Source organism: Lissotriton vulgaris, chromosome 10, assembly GCF_964263255.1.
Source record: "Lissotriton vulgaris chromosome 10, aLisVul1.2, whole genome shotgun sequence".
Taxonomy (NCBI): Eukaryota; Metazoa; Chordata; class Amphibia; order Caudata; family Salamandridae; genus Lissotriton; species Lissotriton vulgaris.
The window spans coordinates 162,275,145-162,292,612 of NC_141698.1; the positions used below are offsets into that span (position 1 = coordinate 162,275,145).

A 17,468-nucleotide genomic window follows, 5' to 3' on the forward strand; every position below is an offset into this window, starting at 1 on the left:
AGTACAGGCCTCTTTGTTGATGAATGGTTTCCATCTGCACTGTAGCTCTTCGTGTAGGTTTTTCGAGGTATTGACTCTTCTTGGCACTCCGCTTCTTCAGTGGAACTCTTGTAGAGTTGAGGACCAGGGCACCTTCCCATCACAGGGGTACACAATTCAGTCCACACTGCAGGGACACTTCATTGCTGCCAGGCCTCCTCCTCGCAGAGTCTTGCAGGTCCTTACATCATTTTGCAGAAGACTGCTTCAGTTTATTCTTTCCTTCTGAGCAGCATCTTGCTTGTGCTGGAATCCATCCTGGTATTCTTGGCTAAGTCCCCGGGTTTCTGGTCCTGAACCTTGCAAGGGGGGTCTGCAGTAGTTACCCCAACCCTAGAGTACAGGAACATCCTTGGTCGACAGTAGATTGTGATGCAGAAGCCTTAGCACACTGTCTGTGGATGTTATTGCTTGGGTTGTTCCTCAGGCCCTGTCACATACACCAATCATACTGCTAATGAATGATGGCCCTGTATCAGCATGTCATTTGAAAGTGGCATCCTGAAGACTCATGAATTGCTACTGGTCTGGGGTTTTGTCACATCTTTGCACCAAATGTCAGATAGTAGTTGTGTAACTGCGAGACCAGTTCTAGTCATTCTTGCCTTTTGCCTTCCACTCTGATTTATCCACCCATGGTCTTAGCTGTTAGGCGTTAACATTAATATGGGGTGGAAGTGGGAGTCTCGTCACAAGAGACCCAAAACAAGACTACAAAAAATGGGAAGTTCTAACTTGTCACACTTCATTACCGGTTACCCTGTGGTAGGTAGCCCTTCAGAGAAACAAAAGGACAGGGGAAACTCAACTCCCTCCATTTAGGTGCCACTGTTGAGTAGAAAAGCGAAAAAGACCGCTACATGTTTCTGACGCTCCCCATGGATGGATCACACACACAACATACATTTCCCACAAAATGGCCTTCAGTACACATGCATTATTGTCATGTGTTGTTGGGCGGATATGGGGGTTAAAAATCAACAGAATTTCCTGTGATGGAGGGCCATTTTACCATTACAGCACTTTTTGTTTATTTTTTTTACTCACGAATCCCCCACTTTGATTTGGAATAATTTATCTAGTGTTTTTTTAAGAAGACGCAAAACGAGAGGTGGGCTGGATTGCTATGCCAATGGTTTAGATAACGTTTCTATGTTCACTTACGTTAAGCATACAAGTTTTAGACTATTAGGTGTTACGTTTTGTGAGCAGCAAAGTATGCTTTGGATATTTTTTTACATTTGTAATCTGAATTTGCATTTGTTAGCCTTTGCTTTCATCTGTCATTGCACTATAATGTTTAATTGTATTGCTCTACGTTTATTAGTTTAAGCTGTGGACTTGGACGAACACAATCTGATGTTGTTACCTTCTCTGTTCCTGACCCAGGTTTCTTTTGGTCGTGACTTCGAGCAGCAGCTGAGCTTTTATGTGGAGGCCAGGTCAATGTTCTGCAATCTGGAGCCGGTTCTCATCCAGCTGATCCACGTAAGCTCATGCTTATTATTCCTCTGTTACTGTGCACTTTCAACCTCATACTTCTTTTATACAGCTATGGGAAATGGTTAGCCATCTGCATGTCAAGGTGAGCAATTGGCAGAGCCTTGAACCAGCCTTCAGCACTGAGACCCTTTGTCTTTCTTATTTCCAGAAAGTATTGCATATTTTTTTCCTCCATTTTACTTTCACTTTTCTTTTCTTTTTTTTTTTAAATAGTCTTTATTGCCTTTCAGAGGATTAACACATTACATCAAGAATACGTGGTAGCAGTATTTGCATCATATTATCCCAACAACAATACATGTTACCTGGGCAACACCTCGAATACCCCCACCCCATCCCTGCTGCTCGTTCTAAAGTATAGAAACATCATCATGACACATAGTTATCCTATTTAAAAGTAATTGATGCAAACACGAACTTCCACCTCAGCGGACAGCATAAATATCCCTTCAGCCCCTGGTTTTCTTTCATGAACATCTTATTCTTTGTATATGCTCATCTCTCGGTAATCGATTCTCAGAACACCCATCACACCTATTTAGTATCTCTTCTTGAGCTAGGCCTCCAAGCTAGCTTCTTCACTCTCAGTGCCTCGCAAGTCTGACTTTTGTGCCCATACCGCTAAATCACCTAATAGGTGCTCATCGGGTCTCCAATGCTTCGTCCTGACTTCTTCTGCTACTGCTTATTCAGACATATCACGCAACCAATCACCATAACTGGGGGACTGTGATCAAATCCATTTTATAGCAATTCTATGCTTCGCAAGCAGCAATCCCAGCATGAGGAACTTACGGCTAAGTTTCTTTTCGACAGGACCGGGACCAGTCCCAGCAGTATCTCCTGAGGTGTGTGTGGATCCTCCCAGGCAGTTGCTCTAATTAAACTTTGCACTAATTCGCCCCAGTAAGGCAAAAGCCGGTGCAAATTAACACCATATGTGCAAAGTTCGCAGCAGGGGTACCACACCTGGTACACTGGTCAGAGTATGTGGTAAATATGTTGTGTAATGTCCTAGTGTGGTATTGGGTTCTCCAGGCCTACATACTCCGCAGAATACCCTCTACACCATAAGAACTGTTGGCACGGAAACTAGAAAATGTAAAAGACAAGTTTATTAAGACCCCATGGGGTGGTGGTACATTCCTACAGCACCCCTCGGTAATGCAAGAAGTATCACACCGAACATCGGTGCAAGTCCTTCTTTTATACAGTTTTACAGTAATAAAAAGTTAGGCGGTACACAGTTACAGAGTTTTAGGTACATATATGGTCATTTTTGGAACACAGCCAACTCATGGGAGGAGCTATAACACCACTGGTCAGTTTGGCGGAACATTCCTAAGTGATGACTGGTCAATCTAAACTGCGCATGTGTGAGCTTGACCATTACTAAAAATAGCCTGTTGCTGGGCAAACTCGAGTGGTCAGTGGTACAGAAGAAGGACAAAGGGCATGCTGACCACGAGGCAACGCATTCAACTAAAATGGCCGCCGTTACATACAAAATGGCGCCTAACAACTATAGTCAAGATAAGGGGAAAACACGTGTAGCAAAGCTTAACGCTAACCTGATCCCGGTCAAATTACAACAGACGACCCTTTTAGCGTTTAGCTGAAGCTACCTCATAGTGGACGTAATCGGGGTATTCATCTTCAATATCAATAGACATGATTTTGCTACTTCTTTATGAATCATTTGTTCATGTTTAGCAAAAGCTCGTTTGGATGGAATACAAACAGAAAGGCACATAGAGCATAATACAGGGCCACACTGGATACAAAGGCATAAAAAGAATAATATCCCAATTATTACACATAGAATCGTCAGCAACTTCCAACCCCAGGTACTAAGCATTGACCAAAACCACCCCGAAAATGTCCATGTACTATTATCAGGATGTATCTCAGCAGCAATTTTATGTAATTTGGATATTGCATCGTACACAGAAGGAGAAATATCTGGCACATATACACAACAACTACTTCCGATAATGTGGCATGCTCCTCCACGATCAGCTAATACTACATCTAATACCATTCTGTTCTGAAGCGTTACAATTCTAGTTATCTGAAGCTCCTCAGTTAAATTTCCTAACGCAAAAGCAGTATCATTGGCAACAGCTTCTACAACACGAGTTAACTGTTGTATTTTTCGACTATTCAGAGCAGCTCCAACAAAAGAAAACAGGCCTAAATTAAAATGGACATATTGTTGTAACGCAGTGTCTGTTTGGTCTATGTCCTCAAGGACTAATGCTCTCTTTACCCTATTCAATATGAAATCGTGATAAAGAATGTAATTGTTATGATACATAGGTGGGGCAATAAACACAGGGGGTAATACAAAAGATATATAACATGTTCCTAACCATCCTATAGGGAGACGATGATAGCCTTTATTTCCACATATAAAATACATATTTCGGGAGGCCACAAATGAAATGCCGTTTGGAGTGTCAAAGGTAAGAGTGGTGTTATATTCACTTCTGCCAACTGGGATTGTACCTTTATTACGAACACAGAGATCAGCTTTAGTATCAATAACAGTAATCACATGTGAACTAGACATATTGACACTCCGTTGGTTATTATAAACTCGTGGTGCTGACACATTGTCGGGGCGGTACTCCTCCCATTCAAACTTAGTTCCTTCAGCTTGCGGATAGCCATCTCGATCATTATAACATATCTTGTTGAGTCGAAAGAGCAGCCCCCCTTTCGTTGGCCATCGCAACGTGAATAGGAGTGTGTACCAGGCATTACAAGAACCATTATGGGAAAACGGGAGTGGGATAAGCGGTGTGCCTCCTTTCTTTTGATGTCCAGGCAACATCCCACATACCCAGCAGTTCGAAGTGTTAGTCATATTATTGGTGTGATGCAGAATCTGAATAAAACTATTGTTCAAATAAGTCTGTCGGTGTCGCTCTCCATGATAAGGCAGAGTAAAATGGAAATGTTCAGATGGAATCGGGGTAGTTGGCAGTAAATGTTCTCGTACTGGCACCACAAGTTCTACTACCCAAGCTATCACAGCTATCACAACAATTGTCAGTACAAATAATACTGCACCAAGAATTCTCTTGTCTCGCACTGCAGAGGACGCCATAGTTCAAAGTTCAAAAATGTCTCAAAAACACAACTAAAAAATAAAAATGTGAGTGCTGAGCTCCGAGGTAGCCGTTGGTTTCTTCTCCGAGATTCAAGACGGGTGTCGCTACACTTGGCAGAACAGATCCCCCCCCCCATGATATTCCCGGCTTCCGTTTCACAAACCCCAGAGCGGTAACTCAACCAGTCTCGCACAAAAAAAAAAAACTTCTTATCGTGGTCGTAGGTTGTATCTTTCTCTTCCAGAAACAGTGTGGTCCGGGAAGGCTCCCTCCGATTCGGCAGACGTTACAGCTGGGCTCTTCTCCTCGTCCAAGATGTCTCGATAATCAGACAGCACAGTTGGGCTCACCAGATCCGGAGAGACACGGCGGCAGTGAGTAGAGTGCACCCACCGCTTCCTGTTGGTAACCCGCACAGCCGTACGAGTTGCAAGCAATACCTGTTCAGGACCACGCCACCTCGGTTCCAGGATGCTTGTTCTCTCGAAAGAGCGGATCATCACATGGTCCCCAGGACGAAGATTATGAGCCTCTCCAATTGAATTGTCGGGGAGCGCTTCTCGAACCTGTTGATGAATGGAAAGTAAATCATTTGTTAATCGTGCCAAATAATCGTTCATCATTATACAAGGCACATCATGTAACAATCGAGGCTTAGGAACTCCCCATATATTCATAGGCCTTCCAAACACCACTTCATAAGGTGTGAGGCCAGTTCGGGAATGGGGTACTGATCTGATAGATAGCAATGCCAGAGGCAAAGCGTCCGGCCATTTCAAAGACGTAGATGCCACAATCTTTGCTAGCTTTAATTTCAGAGTAGCATTATATCGTTCAGCAAGACATGCTGACTGAGGATGGAACACAGCATGAAATTTCTGCTGAATTCCCAATCCCTTCATCACGTATTCCACAATCTTCCCAACAAAATGAGGACCATTGTCGCTCCACAAAAATTTACAAACGCCGTATCGAGGGAAGTACTCTTTGAGCAAAACCTTAGCTGTTGTCAACGCTGTATTATCCTTTGTAGGGAAGGCCACAATCCATTTACTGAAAGCACACACCACCACTAAGACATACTTAAGGTTATTACAACGCTCGAGCTGGATGTAATCCATTTGCAGTACTTCAAACCGTGCAGTAGGTGGAACAAACCCTCCTTTCGGAGTATGCGTCCCTTTTGCAGGATTGTGCTGTAAACATATCAGACAGGTCTGCACTACTCTCTTGGCCGTATTGGCAATCTCAGGATGCTCCCAAACTCGTGTTAGCAATCGAGTAATTGCAAGAGCTCCAACATGTGCCAATCCATGTCTCATTTGGACCATCGCTTGCAAGTAAGCTGCAGGCAATTTCCATCTTTCCATATCTTTACTTCGCCAACAACCCTCATCATCCAGCACTCCCTCTGCTGCCCAGGTTGCGAGTTCTGCTTCAGACGCTGATTTCTGAATGTCTAGTATCTCTTCTCTAGCATCATGCCATCGCTCAGCCTGTGATTTCACCACATACATTGGTGAGTCATTTCGTGACATAGCCGTTTGTCTTGCTATACTGTCTGCAAAAGCGTTACCTTGTCCCACTTTGTCAGTGACCTTTTTATGTGCACTGCATTTGATTATTGCCACTTTCTTTGGACAAAGTAACGCATTCAAAAGATCACGCACTAGTTCTCCGTGCATGATGTGTACTCCATGTGAGGTCAAAAACCCGCGCTCTCTCCAGAGTAGGCCAAAGTCATGCGCTACTCCGAAGGCGTACCGGCTGTCTGTGTAGATGTTCACACATAGGCCAGCACTCAATTCGCAGGCTCTTGTCAAAGCTATTAGCTCCGCTGCTTGGCCGATTTCTGTGGTATTCGTGCTGTTTCTACCACTGTCTTAAGTGTCGTGATCGCATATGCTGCAGAAGTTGTGCCATCTGGCAACCTTAAACACGATCCATCAGCCCACAGTTCCCCATCCACATCTGGAAGTGGCGTATCCTGTAAGTCGACACGACCCTTTGTTTGTTCTTCGGTCAGGAAAACACAATCATGGTGTTCTTCCTCCTGGCCCTCAGCAACCGGATACGGCAATAAAGTGGCAGGGTTCAGGATAGCACATCTCTTTAGTGTGATGTGTGGCGCCAAAAGTGTGAGCTCATATCCTGTTAAACGTGCACTCGTGAGATACTGAGTCTTCGTTTGATTTAACAGAGCATCTACCGCATGGGGAACTAACACCAACAATTTGTGTGACAAAACTATTCCCTCACTCTGCCGTATAGCCACCGCTGTTGCTGCTACTGCTCGGAAACACCCAGGTAATCCTCGTGCCACAGGATCAAGTATTGCCGAAAAGTATGCACGGGGCCTCTGCTTATCCCCGTGTGTCTGCACTAACACCGACAATGCACACCCATCTTTCTCGTGTACATACAACGTGAAAATCTTTGTGTAATCTGGTGTACCTAACACTGGTGCAGAACAAAGGGCTTGTCTCAATTGTTCAAAAGCAGTCTGACATTCATCTGTCCATTCAAGAGGCATTGGTGTAGTTTTGGACAATAATGCTAACAAAGGTTTTATGATGTGTGAAAACCCCATTATCCACTGTCTACAAAAGGACGTCAAACCTATAAAGGCACGCACATCTTTCTGAGTGCGGGGAACTGGTGTATCTAATATTGCTTGAATTCGATCAGATGTTAATGCACATCCCTCCTTAGACAAAAGATGACCGTGTTAGGTCACTTTTGGTCTACAATATTGTAACTTTTTCCTAGAAACTTTGTGATTGTTCTGAGCAAGAAAGGAGATCAAAGCAAGAGTACTCTCCTCACACTGCGCATATGTGTCTGCAGCCAGTAAAAGATCATCCACGTACTGGATAAGAGCTACTCCAGATTGCAGATCAAAAGGATCAAGCTGTCTCTTTAGAGCCTGACTATAAATGCTAGGACTTTCTGTATAGCCTTGAGGAACTCGACAAAATCTATATGATTTATTATTTAACGTGAAGCCAAATAGATATCTGCTATCGGGATGGATGGGAATGGAAAAGAAAGCATTTTTAAGGTCAATTACAGAGAACGTGGTAGCAGTGGGGGGGACCAAAGTAAGTAAGGTGGTAATATCAGACACCACCGGGTACTGGGGCACTACAATTTTGTTTATTTCTCTCAAATCAATAATAAATCGATAGACTTTGTCATCAGTGTCTTTCTTTAGAATCGGAAGAATCGGGCTGTTACAAACATTGTAGGGAACTGCCTCCACAACTCCTGCAATAATCAAATCCTGAACAATGTGCGTCAGGGCAATTTCACCTTCTCTAGATATCTTATACTGGGGTACACGTGGCAAAGACACTCCCTCCTTAACAGTTATTCGAATAGGCAGAATGAGCGCCTGTCCCACATCCGTGTATGATGTGGCCCATAACGTGTGTGGGAGAGAGGCTAATGCTTCAATTTCTTGCATGGTACATAGTCTTCCTGCATCCGGGTAATTGTCATTCAAAATAACCCGCACTCCTTCAGGAGCGCAGCGTATTGTTGCTCGAAAATATTTAAGCAAATCTATGCCCATAATATTGTCTGGGGTAAGTGGCGACAATAAGAATGGGCACAGGCCAAAGAATCTGTCAATGCAAAATGTAAGAGGTTGTGACAGTGGGCTTGGAGAGGGTGTTCCATCGAACCCTATGCATGTAATCATTTCGCCAGACAGGGGAGCCCTTGGAACCAAGTTTTTAGACAGAGCACTATGAGTAGCTCCTGTATCAACCAAAAACTGATCAGTAGAACCCAAAATGCCCGCTGATACATATGGACCTCTTTGATCTACTGGCACTTCAACCGATTCCACACCCCATCCTTCGCAATCCTATGCGTGCACATAATCCTGAGACTCCACATTCTCACCCTCCAATATCTGGTACTGATTCCGTCGATCAAAAGTATTACGATCATCCTGACCACGACCCCTCGCCTCAAACCTACCACGATCACTTGCTCCACCTCTCGTCCCCGAATAACTATTCTGTGTCCTTCCACCTCCTCGACCACGCTGATTACGTTGCTCACGAAGCACCGGACAATCTTCAGCCCAATGCCCAAACTCTTTACAGTATGCACATTGATCCTCCGCAATGTCGGTACGACCATAAGACGTACAATACCCTCCTCGCCTGCCTCTATCGTTCCCTCTTGGCTGCGTAGCACGAACCTGAGCCAACATCACCTTCGTCTTTAACTCCTTCGCCTTCTTATCAGTACTTTCTTTAGCCTCTAATTCCTGCCGCTCGTAATACTGAGCCATTGTTAACAAGGACGTAGGGGTCGCCGTGGTCCAGGAACTGTCACTAGTTTTCAATCGTTTTGCAATCTCCGGCAGGAGATTAGCCAGATACTTATCAACAAACAAATGCCTACCCGTATCATCCGTTAATAATTGCCCACTGTAATCATGAAACGCTTCTTCGAAACGTGAAAAGAAGTCAGATACCGACTCGTCCTGTTTCTGTTTGCAAGAGGGTAACATAGTCCAATCGATCTTTTTAGGGGGAACAAGCGTTTTTAATTTATTCAAAATAGCTGTTGGGAGATCTAGAATTAACTGGCAAGGCTTACATGCAGGTTCCCTGTCTAAATCAGCTTGGGCTATAGCTTTCCAATCCGCTCCTAAAATCGTTTGGTCATCAAACTTACGAATTGCTCTCCACATATCAGGGGGCAGTATTAACCCAAAGAAAAGATCAATATCAACTAGTGTCATAACACATGAAGAAATAGCCCCCTCCACTCCTTCATAGAAAGCTGCCAGATTTTTACGGGGATCAGTTAAAGCATTTTTCAATGCCATGACATCTGCCCTGTTCCAAGGCGTATACACCCAATTATATATGAAATACCCTTTTGCATCCCCGGACAATTTATCATCACTGGTACCTTGCCCTTTGGGGGGGACATACAACGGTGCAGCTTCACGCATGGGCATAACATGAACTTTAGAACGCTTATCTGCTCCAAAGATAGAACACTCTTTGGATTGCTCCGTCGACCCTGGCGCAGACTCGTCTGATGCTTTTTGTGCTTCCCGCAATCTGGACTCCTCATCCCGTAGCTGGACCAACCGCTGGAAAAACCCATCCGCATCTGCAATAATAAATAAACCTTTACGCATATTCTCACGATGAACTGATATATCCTTAGGCTCTAGATCAATCGAATATTTCCTAAATCGTTCTACAACTTTATCTCCGAAGGCACTCAAAAAATACAACTGTTCTCGCTCTGACTATTTATTCCTTTCAATTTTAATCTCTGACATAGTTATTTTATTAAAATTAAGTTTCCGAGCAAAACTGCGCATCTCCGCAGCTTCACTAGCAGTTAACCTCTTACTCTTACTCCCTCGACCATCGTCGTCCGAGTCCTCGTCCAGAGCCGTAGGCGAAACGTATAGAGGCGGACACCGATCTAGTAATGAAAAATCATCAACTTCATTAGTAAGGACAGGGTAAAGCGGACGCAGAATAGGAAATTGACCGCTCGTTTGCAAATTACGTTCCCGTGCCTCCCTCTCTTTCTTTTCCTGCAACTCCTTCTCCTCCAGCTGTAAAGCCTTATCTCGAGCAGCCTTACGCTGCTCTTTTTCCGCCAAGGCTATTTCACGCTTCATTCGTTCACGCACTGCTTTCTCCCACATTCGCACACAATCAAACATATTTTGTCTAGATGTGCGCTGAAACAAATATTGCTCCACAAACTGATCCTTTCGTAAGTCAAACGACCCATGTAGTGGCCATTGCAACTCGGGATCAGATTTGGTGTATTTATTCCATAATTTACTGTACATTATAGGGGGAAGGCCAAACTTTATATACATCTCTCGATTGGGAGTCCCCTCTGGGGGAGCCGGCTGGGATTCGTTTAATCGATAAGTGGTACCATTTCCAAGACAGCACATTCCTAGGAGTGTGCTTAAAACAGGCATGTTCAAAAAGTATCACGGAAACGTGATACCACAAAAAATTGCACTTACTATACTTCACACAAATGTGCCGCTCAAACACAAACAAAGTTAGAGAAATATCTCCACATGCCTGCCTAGGTGAAGTGCACTGCACATATATTTCAAATCATAGGATCAAATGTTAGCTAACTCAAAACATATTCATAGAACCACAGCGAGCGTCCGTAGACTACCTTACCAATCACAAGCTTACCAAAATCTCAGATATCCAGGTTCCAACTGCCAAGGTCTGTAATCAAATCAGCCAAATCGGCACTGTACGACAACTCGAACGAGCAGGATCTCAGTCGAGGACCGGCGCCACTTGGAAGGTCAGATCAGAAGGGAAGGAAGAAAACACCGTGGGTGCCAAGACTCGGGTCACTCAAAGGCAGCGTACGCGTCCATGGTGAGTTTCCAATCCTTCGTCACAACCTCTCCTTCGGGCATCCGAGTCGCCGATGAGTCCCTTCGTGGTCGCCAATTTGTGGTATTGGGTTCTCCAGGCCTACATACTCCACAGAATACCCTCTACACCATAAGAACTGTTGGCACGGAAACTAGAAAATGTAAAAGACAAGTTTATTAAGACCCCATGGGGTGGTGGTACATTCCTACAGCACCCTTCGGTAATGCAAAAAGTATCACACCGAACATCGGTGCAAGTCCTTCTTTTATACAGTTTTACAGTAATAAAAAGGTAGGCGGTACACAGTTACAGAGTTTTAGGTACATATATGGTCAATTTTGGAACACAGCCAACTCATGGGAGGAGCTATAACACCACTGGTCAGTTTGGCGGAACATTCCTAAGTGATGACTGGTCAATCTAAACTGCGCATGTGTGAGCTTGACCATTACTAAAAATAGCCTGTTGCTGGGCAAACTCGAGTGGTCAGTGGTACAGAAGAATGACAAAGGGCATGCTGACCACGAGGCAACGCATTCAACTAAAATGGCCGCCGTTACATACAAAATGGCGCCCAACAACTATAGTCAAGATAAGGGGAAAACACGTGTAGAAAAGCTTAACGCTAACCTGATCACCGTCAAATTACGACACTAGGCGAGTTATACGTCTGAGTTTAGTTGTATTGTATTTGTTTAAATTGTGCATTGGAGCTTACGGTGCACACACCCGTATGAACCTTTTCTCAGCCTTGCACAAAGAGAGTCTCATCCAACATTTCCTCCCATTTTCATGTTCCTTATGCAGATCCTCCGTCAATGCACTGTATATATGTGATTTCAGTCTCCAACCTCCAGATAGTTCAAGTAGCATTGTCCATGTACATGAGGGTATTGGCTCCTCTGAGAAAACTTGGGCATACCTCTCGGGCAGTTGCCGATATCTTGATGTGTTGTAGATATTGACCCACACCCTATGCAAATGAAGCTATTGTGTCGTCTTGTGTAAAAAATTGAGAAACAATCCATGAACAATGCATAATCCTTGTTTTGCTGTTTGACCTGGTTGACCTGTAGAGAGCAGCAGAGAGCAGCGGCGAGCCAGAACGCCAGTCACCAGTCGCCATTCCTTCCTCGGTGAGCAGTGAGCAGTGAGCAGCGGTGAGCGTCCCTCAGCGTTTCAGCGGCAGCTCCGCCCGCCTCCCGCCTGGCTCGCACCTGGTTCCGGCACTCATCAAAAAGTTCTCCCGGCTCCCGGCTTCTTGCTCCCGGCCCTTGGCTCCAGCGCCCTTGGCCCCCAGCGCTAGTACCTGGCATCCGGCAGGGGTTTGAGCAAGTGGTGGGAGCCAACGGGTGGAATTGGCGTCCGGATTGACGCGGCGCTCAAACTCAATCTCCCGGAGGCACTAATTCTGGCAGGCTGACTGCTGTGGACCGCTGCTGGCAGTGAGCGGCCGCGGGAGACCCGGGTTAGAAGTCACGGCTGCAGACATCAATAGAAGTGACCGAAGCCATAAGGTCCAATTGTGTCTTCAGAGATTGCGGCGTGCAAATAAGCCATAAACATCAAGCGGAGGAGCACTCAGCAAATAGTAAGCAAGCAGTAAGCAGAATATTTAGCGGGGCTTTGAGCAACTACCTCTCATCTAGGAGAGCCGCTCGCTTTGCCTGCCTTCACTTTGTGCTCTCCTCCCACCAACGCTGCTGTGTGTCCTGACTGCGTGGGCTGTTCCGCCCTGAGGCGCTGATTGAGGACCTAGGAGCCCGTGTGCTCCACTTTGGACTTTTGCTGCTCGAGTTGGGGAGAGAAGCGTTCTACGCAAGTAGCGGGAGCGGGACTGCAAGGCCCAGAGGTGCTAGCGCTTGTCCATCGCGCGCACCTGGTGCCTCTTCCCGCCCCCCTTTCTTCCTCGTACTTAAAAAATTTAACATACGCGAACGCGGGACGCGCGCGGACAGAAGCGCGGACGAAGACCGGACAAAGAGCGGGCCCTCTGTGGCCCTCAGTGGCTAAAGTAGGCTGGGCTGGGCCCTCTTATTATTTTTCTGTCAATACAGAGATAATTTTATTTTCAATCCTTTGATTGTATGTAGACGTTGGCTATTGCTGCTTATTCAGTGACTTTATATATGCCTCCGATTGACTGACTTTGTGATTAGATAGTATTCGTGTTATATATTTTAACTTGTTTACTGGCATTGTATATTTCTCTATTCCACATATTTTGATATTAGTTGCAATATGACTGCTAAAAAGCTAAGATCTAGAAGACTGTTGGGGGGAAGATCAACAGCTAAGACCAGATCCAACCCACTCCGAAATAAGAATGTTTCAAAGATTCAGTTGAAAGGCCAAAACCAGATTTTCCAGCTCTGGGAGAAAGCGGTAGATAGGGTACCCCAGGAAAATACTGCTTCTAATAAGAGCGTCTCCTTGATTTCATCACCTAACCCATCGTTTAACCATCATCCGAAGGAGGTAGAACCGGGAACTCTGGGTCTAAGTTCATGTACTACTGTGGGTATCCCATCTACTACTTCTTTACCTTTGGAGAATGATAAATGCTTAATTTCCAGCCCAGATAATCCCAAAAATATCAAGACTCCATTAACATCTGTAAATGTCTTGCAAAATGGGATACTTTCCCTCTCTAAGTTGAGGGAGGATATAAACGAAGACTCACAGCCCCTGGATATTGACCCAGTGTTATGCGAACGTTATTTGGTTGATTTACCAAGGGCATTACTAGAAGCTGTAAAGACCCCAATGGGTGCTACACCTTCGGGTCTCCATCTCTTTAGCAGTACCCCCTCTTCCAACTCACAAGATCTTTCTCTTCAGTCAAATATGTCTAAAACTCCAATGCTCAATATAACAGGGATTGAGGCTATTAATGATCCTAGCCTGAAACTATCAGAGAAACCTATATCTGAATTTTTACTCTCCTTGGAATATTTGCTATCTTCAATTCTGACGCTACTGAATAAATTTGTGGGTAGCTCAGATTGTGTATTGGATTCCGTTACCCAAATTTTAAAGGCATTATTATCAAAAACCTGTGAAAGGAGCTGTGGCCCAGATTCTCCTATCACAATACCTCCCAAAAATCTTTTGGCTAATACACCTTGTTTGTTAGCTGAGAATATACTGGTTGCACCCGTAGTGAAGGACTTACGTCCTATTTTGAAAACATCTGCTTATAATTGTATAAGTGATTCTATTCCAGATATTGTTTCTGAGGAAAATAATATTGTACTGCCAAATGCTAATGCCGAAAAGGCATTATATCCTATTTTTGATCAAGACTTTAAGGGGCCGGAATTGGAGGAAAAAGTGGAAAAACATGGAAAGCATAAGGGGAAAAGAGGAAGTCTCTCCGTAGATTTAAAAAGAGGAGGCAGAGACAAATTCTCTTTGAGAATCCCCAAGTTTCCTTTAAATCCTCCTCTGCTGAGGTTGAGAATGACAATGATAATGACTCAATTAGGTCATCTACTGAATTTTTGGGGCCTCCCGTTAATTCTGATGAAATTATTAGGAATTGTTCTAAATTAAATTCAATAGAACAAGGTGTAGAAAAGAAAAATTCATGACCCACCGCTTAGCGGTAGAAGAAAGAAGCTCTGTCCCTGTGGTTTCCACTTCTTTAAATCCTTCTGCCCCTTCTTTCCATACACGGGCAGAGGAGGCAGTCTTAGGTCAAAACTCTGTTTATAAAGCTATGGAAACCCGTACTGACTCTCTGCTTTTGGACTTCGTCCCATTATTTGATATTGATTTAAGCCTGAATAGATCTTTTTTGCTGAAATGCTGTAAAGACATCGAGGGATTAAAATTAATTAAATCAAGCGACATTGACCTAGTAACAATATTGGGATCGGGGTCTATGTCACTTACTAGGGTAAGGTTCTATTCAAACCTCATAGTGAATCTTATATTAAATAAAGCAGAAATTTTCCAGAGTCAGGGGATTGACGTGGTGCCGTTTACCGCCACATGTGTTGATAATCATATTATGAATAGTCACCATAGGGGATTGGGTCAGGTTGGTCTCTCTCAACCTTTTGATGATTTAAAAATTCGTGTCTCAAAAACAAAAAGGATAGTAACACATGTTATTCCTCCCCCAATAACAATAAATAGGGGTATAACTGAAAATGAACAGCAATGGAATTGGTTACCTGGTGCCCTGGCGACTAAGGTGACGGACAACCCTAGATTGTTCTCTCACCTTTAGCAGTATCTTTTCTGTTATCTCCTGGAATGCTGCCGGCATCAATAACAATCCTGAAAAATTATCATATCTTTTTTCTTTGAATGCCGATATAATCTGCATCCAGGAAACCTGGTGTACTGATAAATTGAACATAGCGGAGGATTACTACGTATTGGAGGTGGCGGCAACCCCCTCTAGTAGAGGTCATGCAAAAGGGGGAATTGCTTGCCTATTATCCAATACAATAAAGTGGAGTTTCTCTCACCATACAGATCCCAGTAACCTTTTTCAGGCAGTGACTCTCTCCAACTTAGATAAAACTGGGGAGAGACACCCTCTTGTTATAATAAATGCCTATATTCCGCCAGGTGATCCTTTTAATACTTTGATGAAGAAAATTTTTATTTTTATTAGACAAATTAAAAAAATAGCTCCTCTCTCTAATTTTTTGTTAGTTGGTGACTTAAATTGTAAAGTGTCCAATCATAGTTTGGAGCTATTTAGGAATAAAGAAAAAGAGTAGGTTTTACTGATACCCCAAGCCCTCTTTCCAGATAACATAAAAACAAATAAACGGGGTAAATTGCTGCTTGAAGAACTATATAGCACGGAGGGACTTATAGTTAATGGTAGGCTCCCATCCGATGTTCCTGCAAACTATACTCATAGCTCCTTCAATAGCAAATCAATTTTAGACTACATAATTGTTGACCACCCTATTTTCTCTCTCTTAAGGGATTTGGTTGTTATGGACACTACCCTTAGTGACCATAATGTCATTATACTAACGCTTTTTCTAGAGCCCCCTAATTCTGACACCTGGGCGTTTGATAGGGTTTAGTCACCTTCCAAAAAACAGGAAGATGTTTCTGGGATTATAAAGCTATGAAGGGTTTGGAACCTCTTCTTGAAAAAACACTATCCAATTTAAGCAATTGGCAGGGGGTGGAACAGTCCTCTTTTGATGCTTTCATAAAGGAGATCATCTCTGCCGTTAAAAAATCGAATTTAATTAGGAAAAAATACACCCTCCCTAAGGCAGTTGTTTCCCTTAATAAGGAAATAAATAAATTGGTGAGGGAAAAATACATATGTGGTGCAGTAGAAAGATCTCAGAAAATATCTCTCCTTAAAAGGAGGAGAAGCAGGATAAAGAAAAAAATGAAAAGAGAAAAAGAGGACCTGTTATGGATTGGATTACGGGAAGCCGCTGTTCATGGGAACTCTAGACAATTCTGGACCCTTATTGGGGAGGGATGTGGTTCTAGAGTGCGTCCACTTCCAATCCATATCTCCGAACAAACCTGGGTCTATTACATCTTAAGTCTGTATGCTAAGAATGATCTGCATGTGAAACTTAGGGGAATTGAGGAAGATACTATTTCTATAACTGAATACCCCTCAGAACTATCTATAGAATTGGCTATAAGGGACATGCGTCCATCAGGTGCCATGGGTCCTGATGAAATCCCGATATCAGTCTTGAAACAAAATCCAGTATCCTGGAGTAAAATCCTATTTCCCCTTTTTAGGATTTGCTACATTAAAAAATTTATTCCAGCATCCTGGAAGGGGAGTATTTTGGTTCCTATGTTCAAAAAGGGCGATAGAAACGTACCCATTAACTATCGCCAAATAGCTCTCCTAGACGCTATTCGGAAAGTGTTCTGTAAATGTTTATTATCCCTAATTAATGATTGGGTGGCGCAAAAACAAATCTTACCCTTAGAACAAGTAGGCTTTCGTAAGGGTCACGGAACGCTGGATAACCTTTCCGCTCTTCAGACAATTATGGATAAATATATAAGGGTACGTGGCGGAAGAGTTTATGTGGCCTTTATAGACTTCTCCACAGCATTTGACAAGGTTGACCGTCCACTGCTGTGGAGAAAGCTCTATGCTATGGGAATGCCGCCTTATCTTCTAGATATGATCCAGTTGCTACATACAGACACCTGGTGCCAGGTCCTGCAAGGAGGAGATAGGGGGCTCTCCAAGATTATCCCCTCATGTAATGGCCTTAAGCAAGGTTGTCTCCTTGCCCCGTTACTTTTTTCGTTATATATTGCTGATTTACCTGCTTCTCTCTCCTCCTGCGATGGTATAGCTCCAATCTTGGGCGGAAAACACATTTCATGTATGTTATATGCGGATGACATTATAATAATGGATCTCATGCCCAAA

At 43.7% G+C, this 17,468-nt stretch overlaps 1 protein-coding gene across 1 annotated transcript in view; it reads left to right on the forward strand.

Annotated features, from left to right (window-relative positions):
* VPS35L (VPS35 endosomal protein sorting factor like) overlaps window positions 1-17,468 on the forward strand; it is a 495,721-nt gene that overhangs the window by 235,759 nt on the left and 242,494 nt on the right. The window contains exon 24 of the mRNA XM_086940786.1: window positions 1,429-1,527. Coding sequence (XP_086796912.1) covers window positions 1,429-1,527 — 99 coding nt within the window. The remainder of the gene's footprint in view (window positions 1-1,428; window positions 1,528-17,468) is intronic.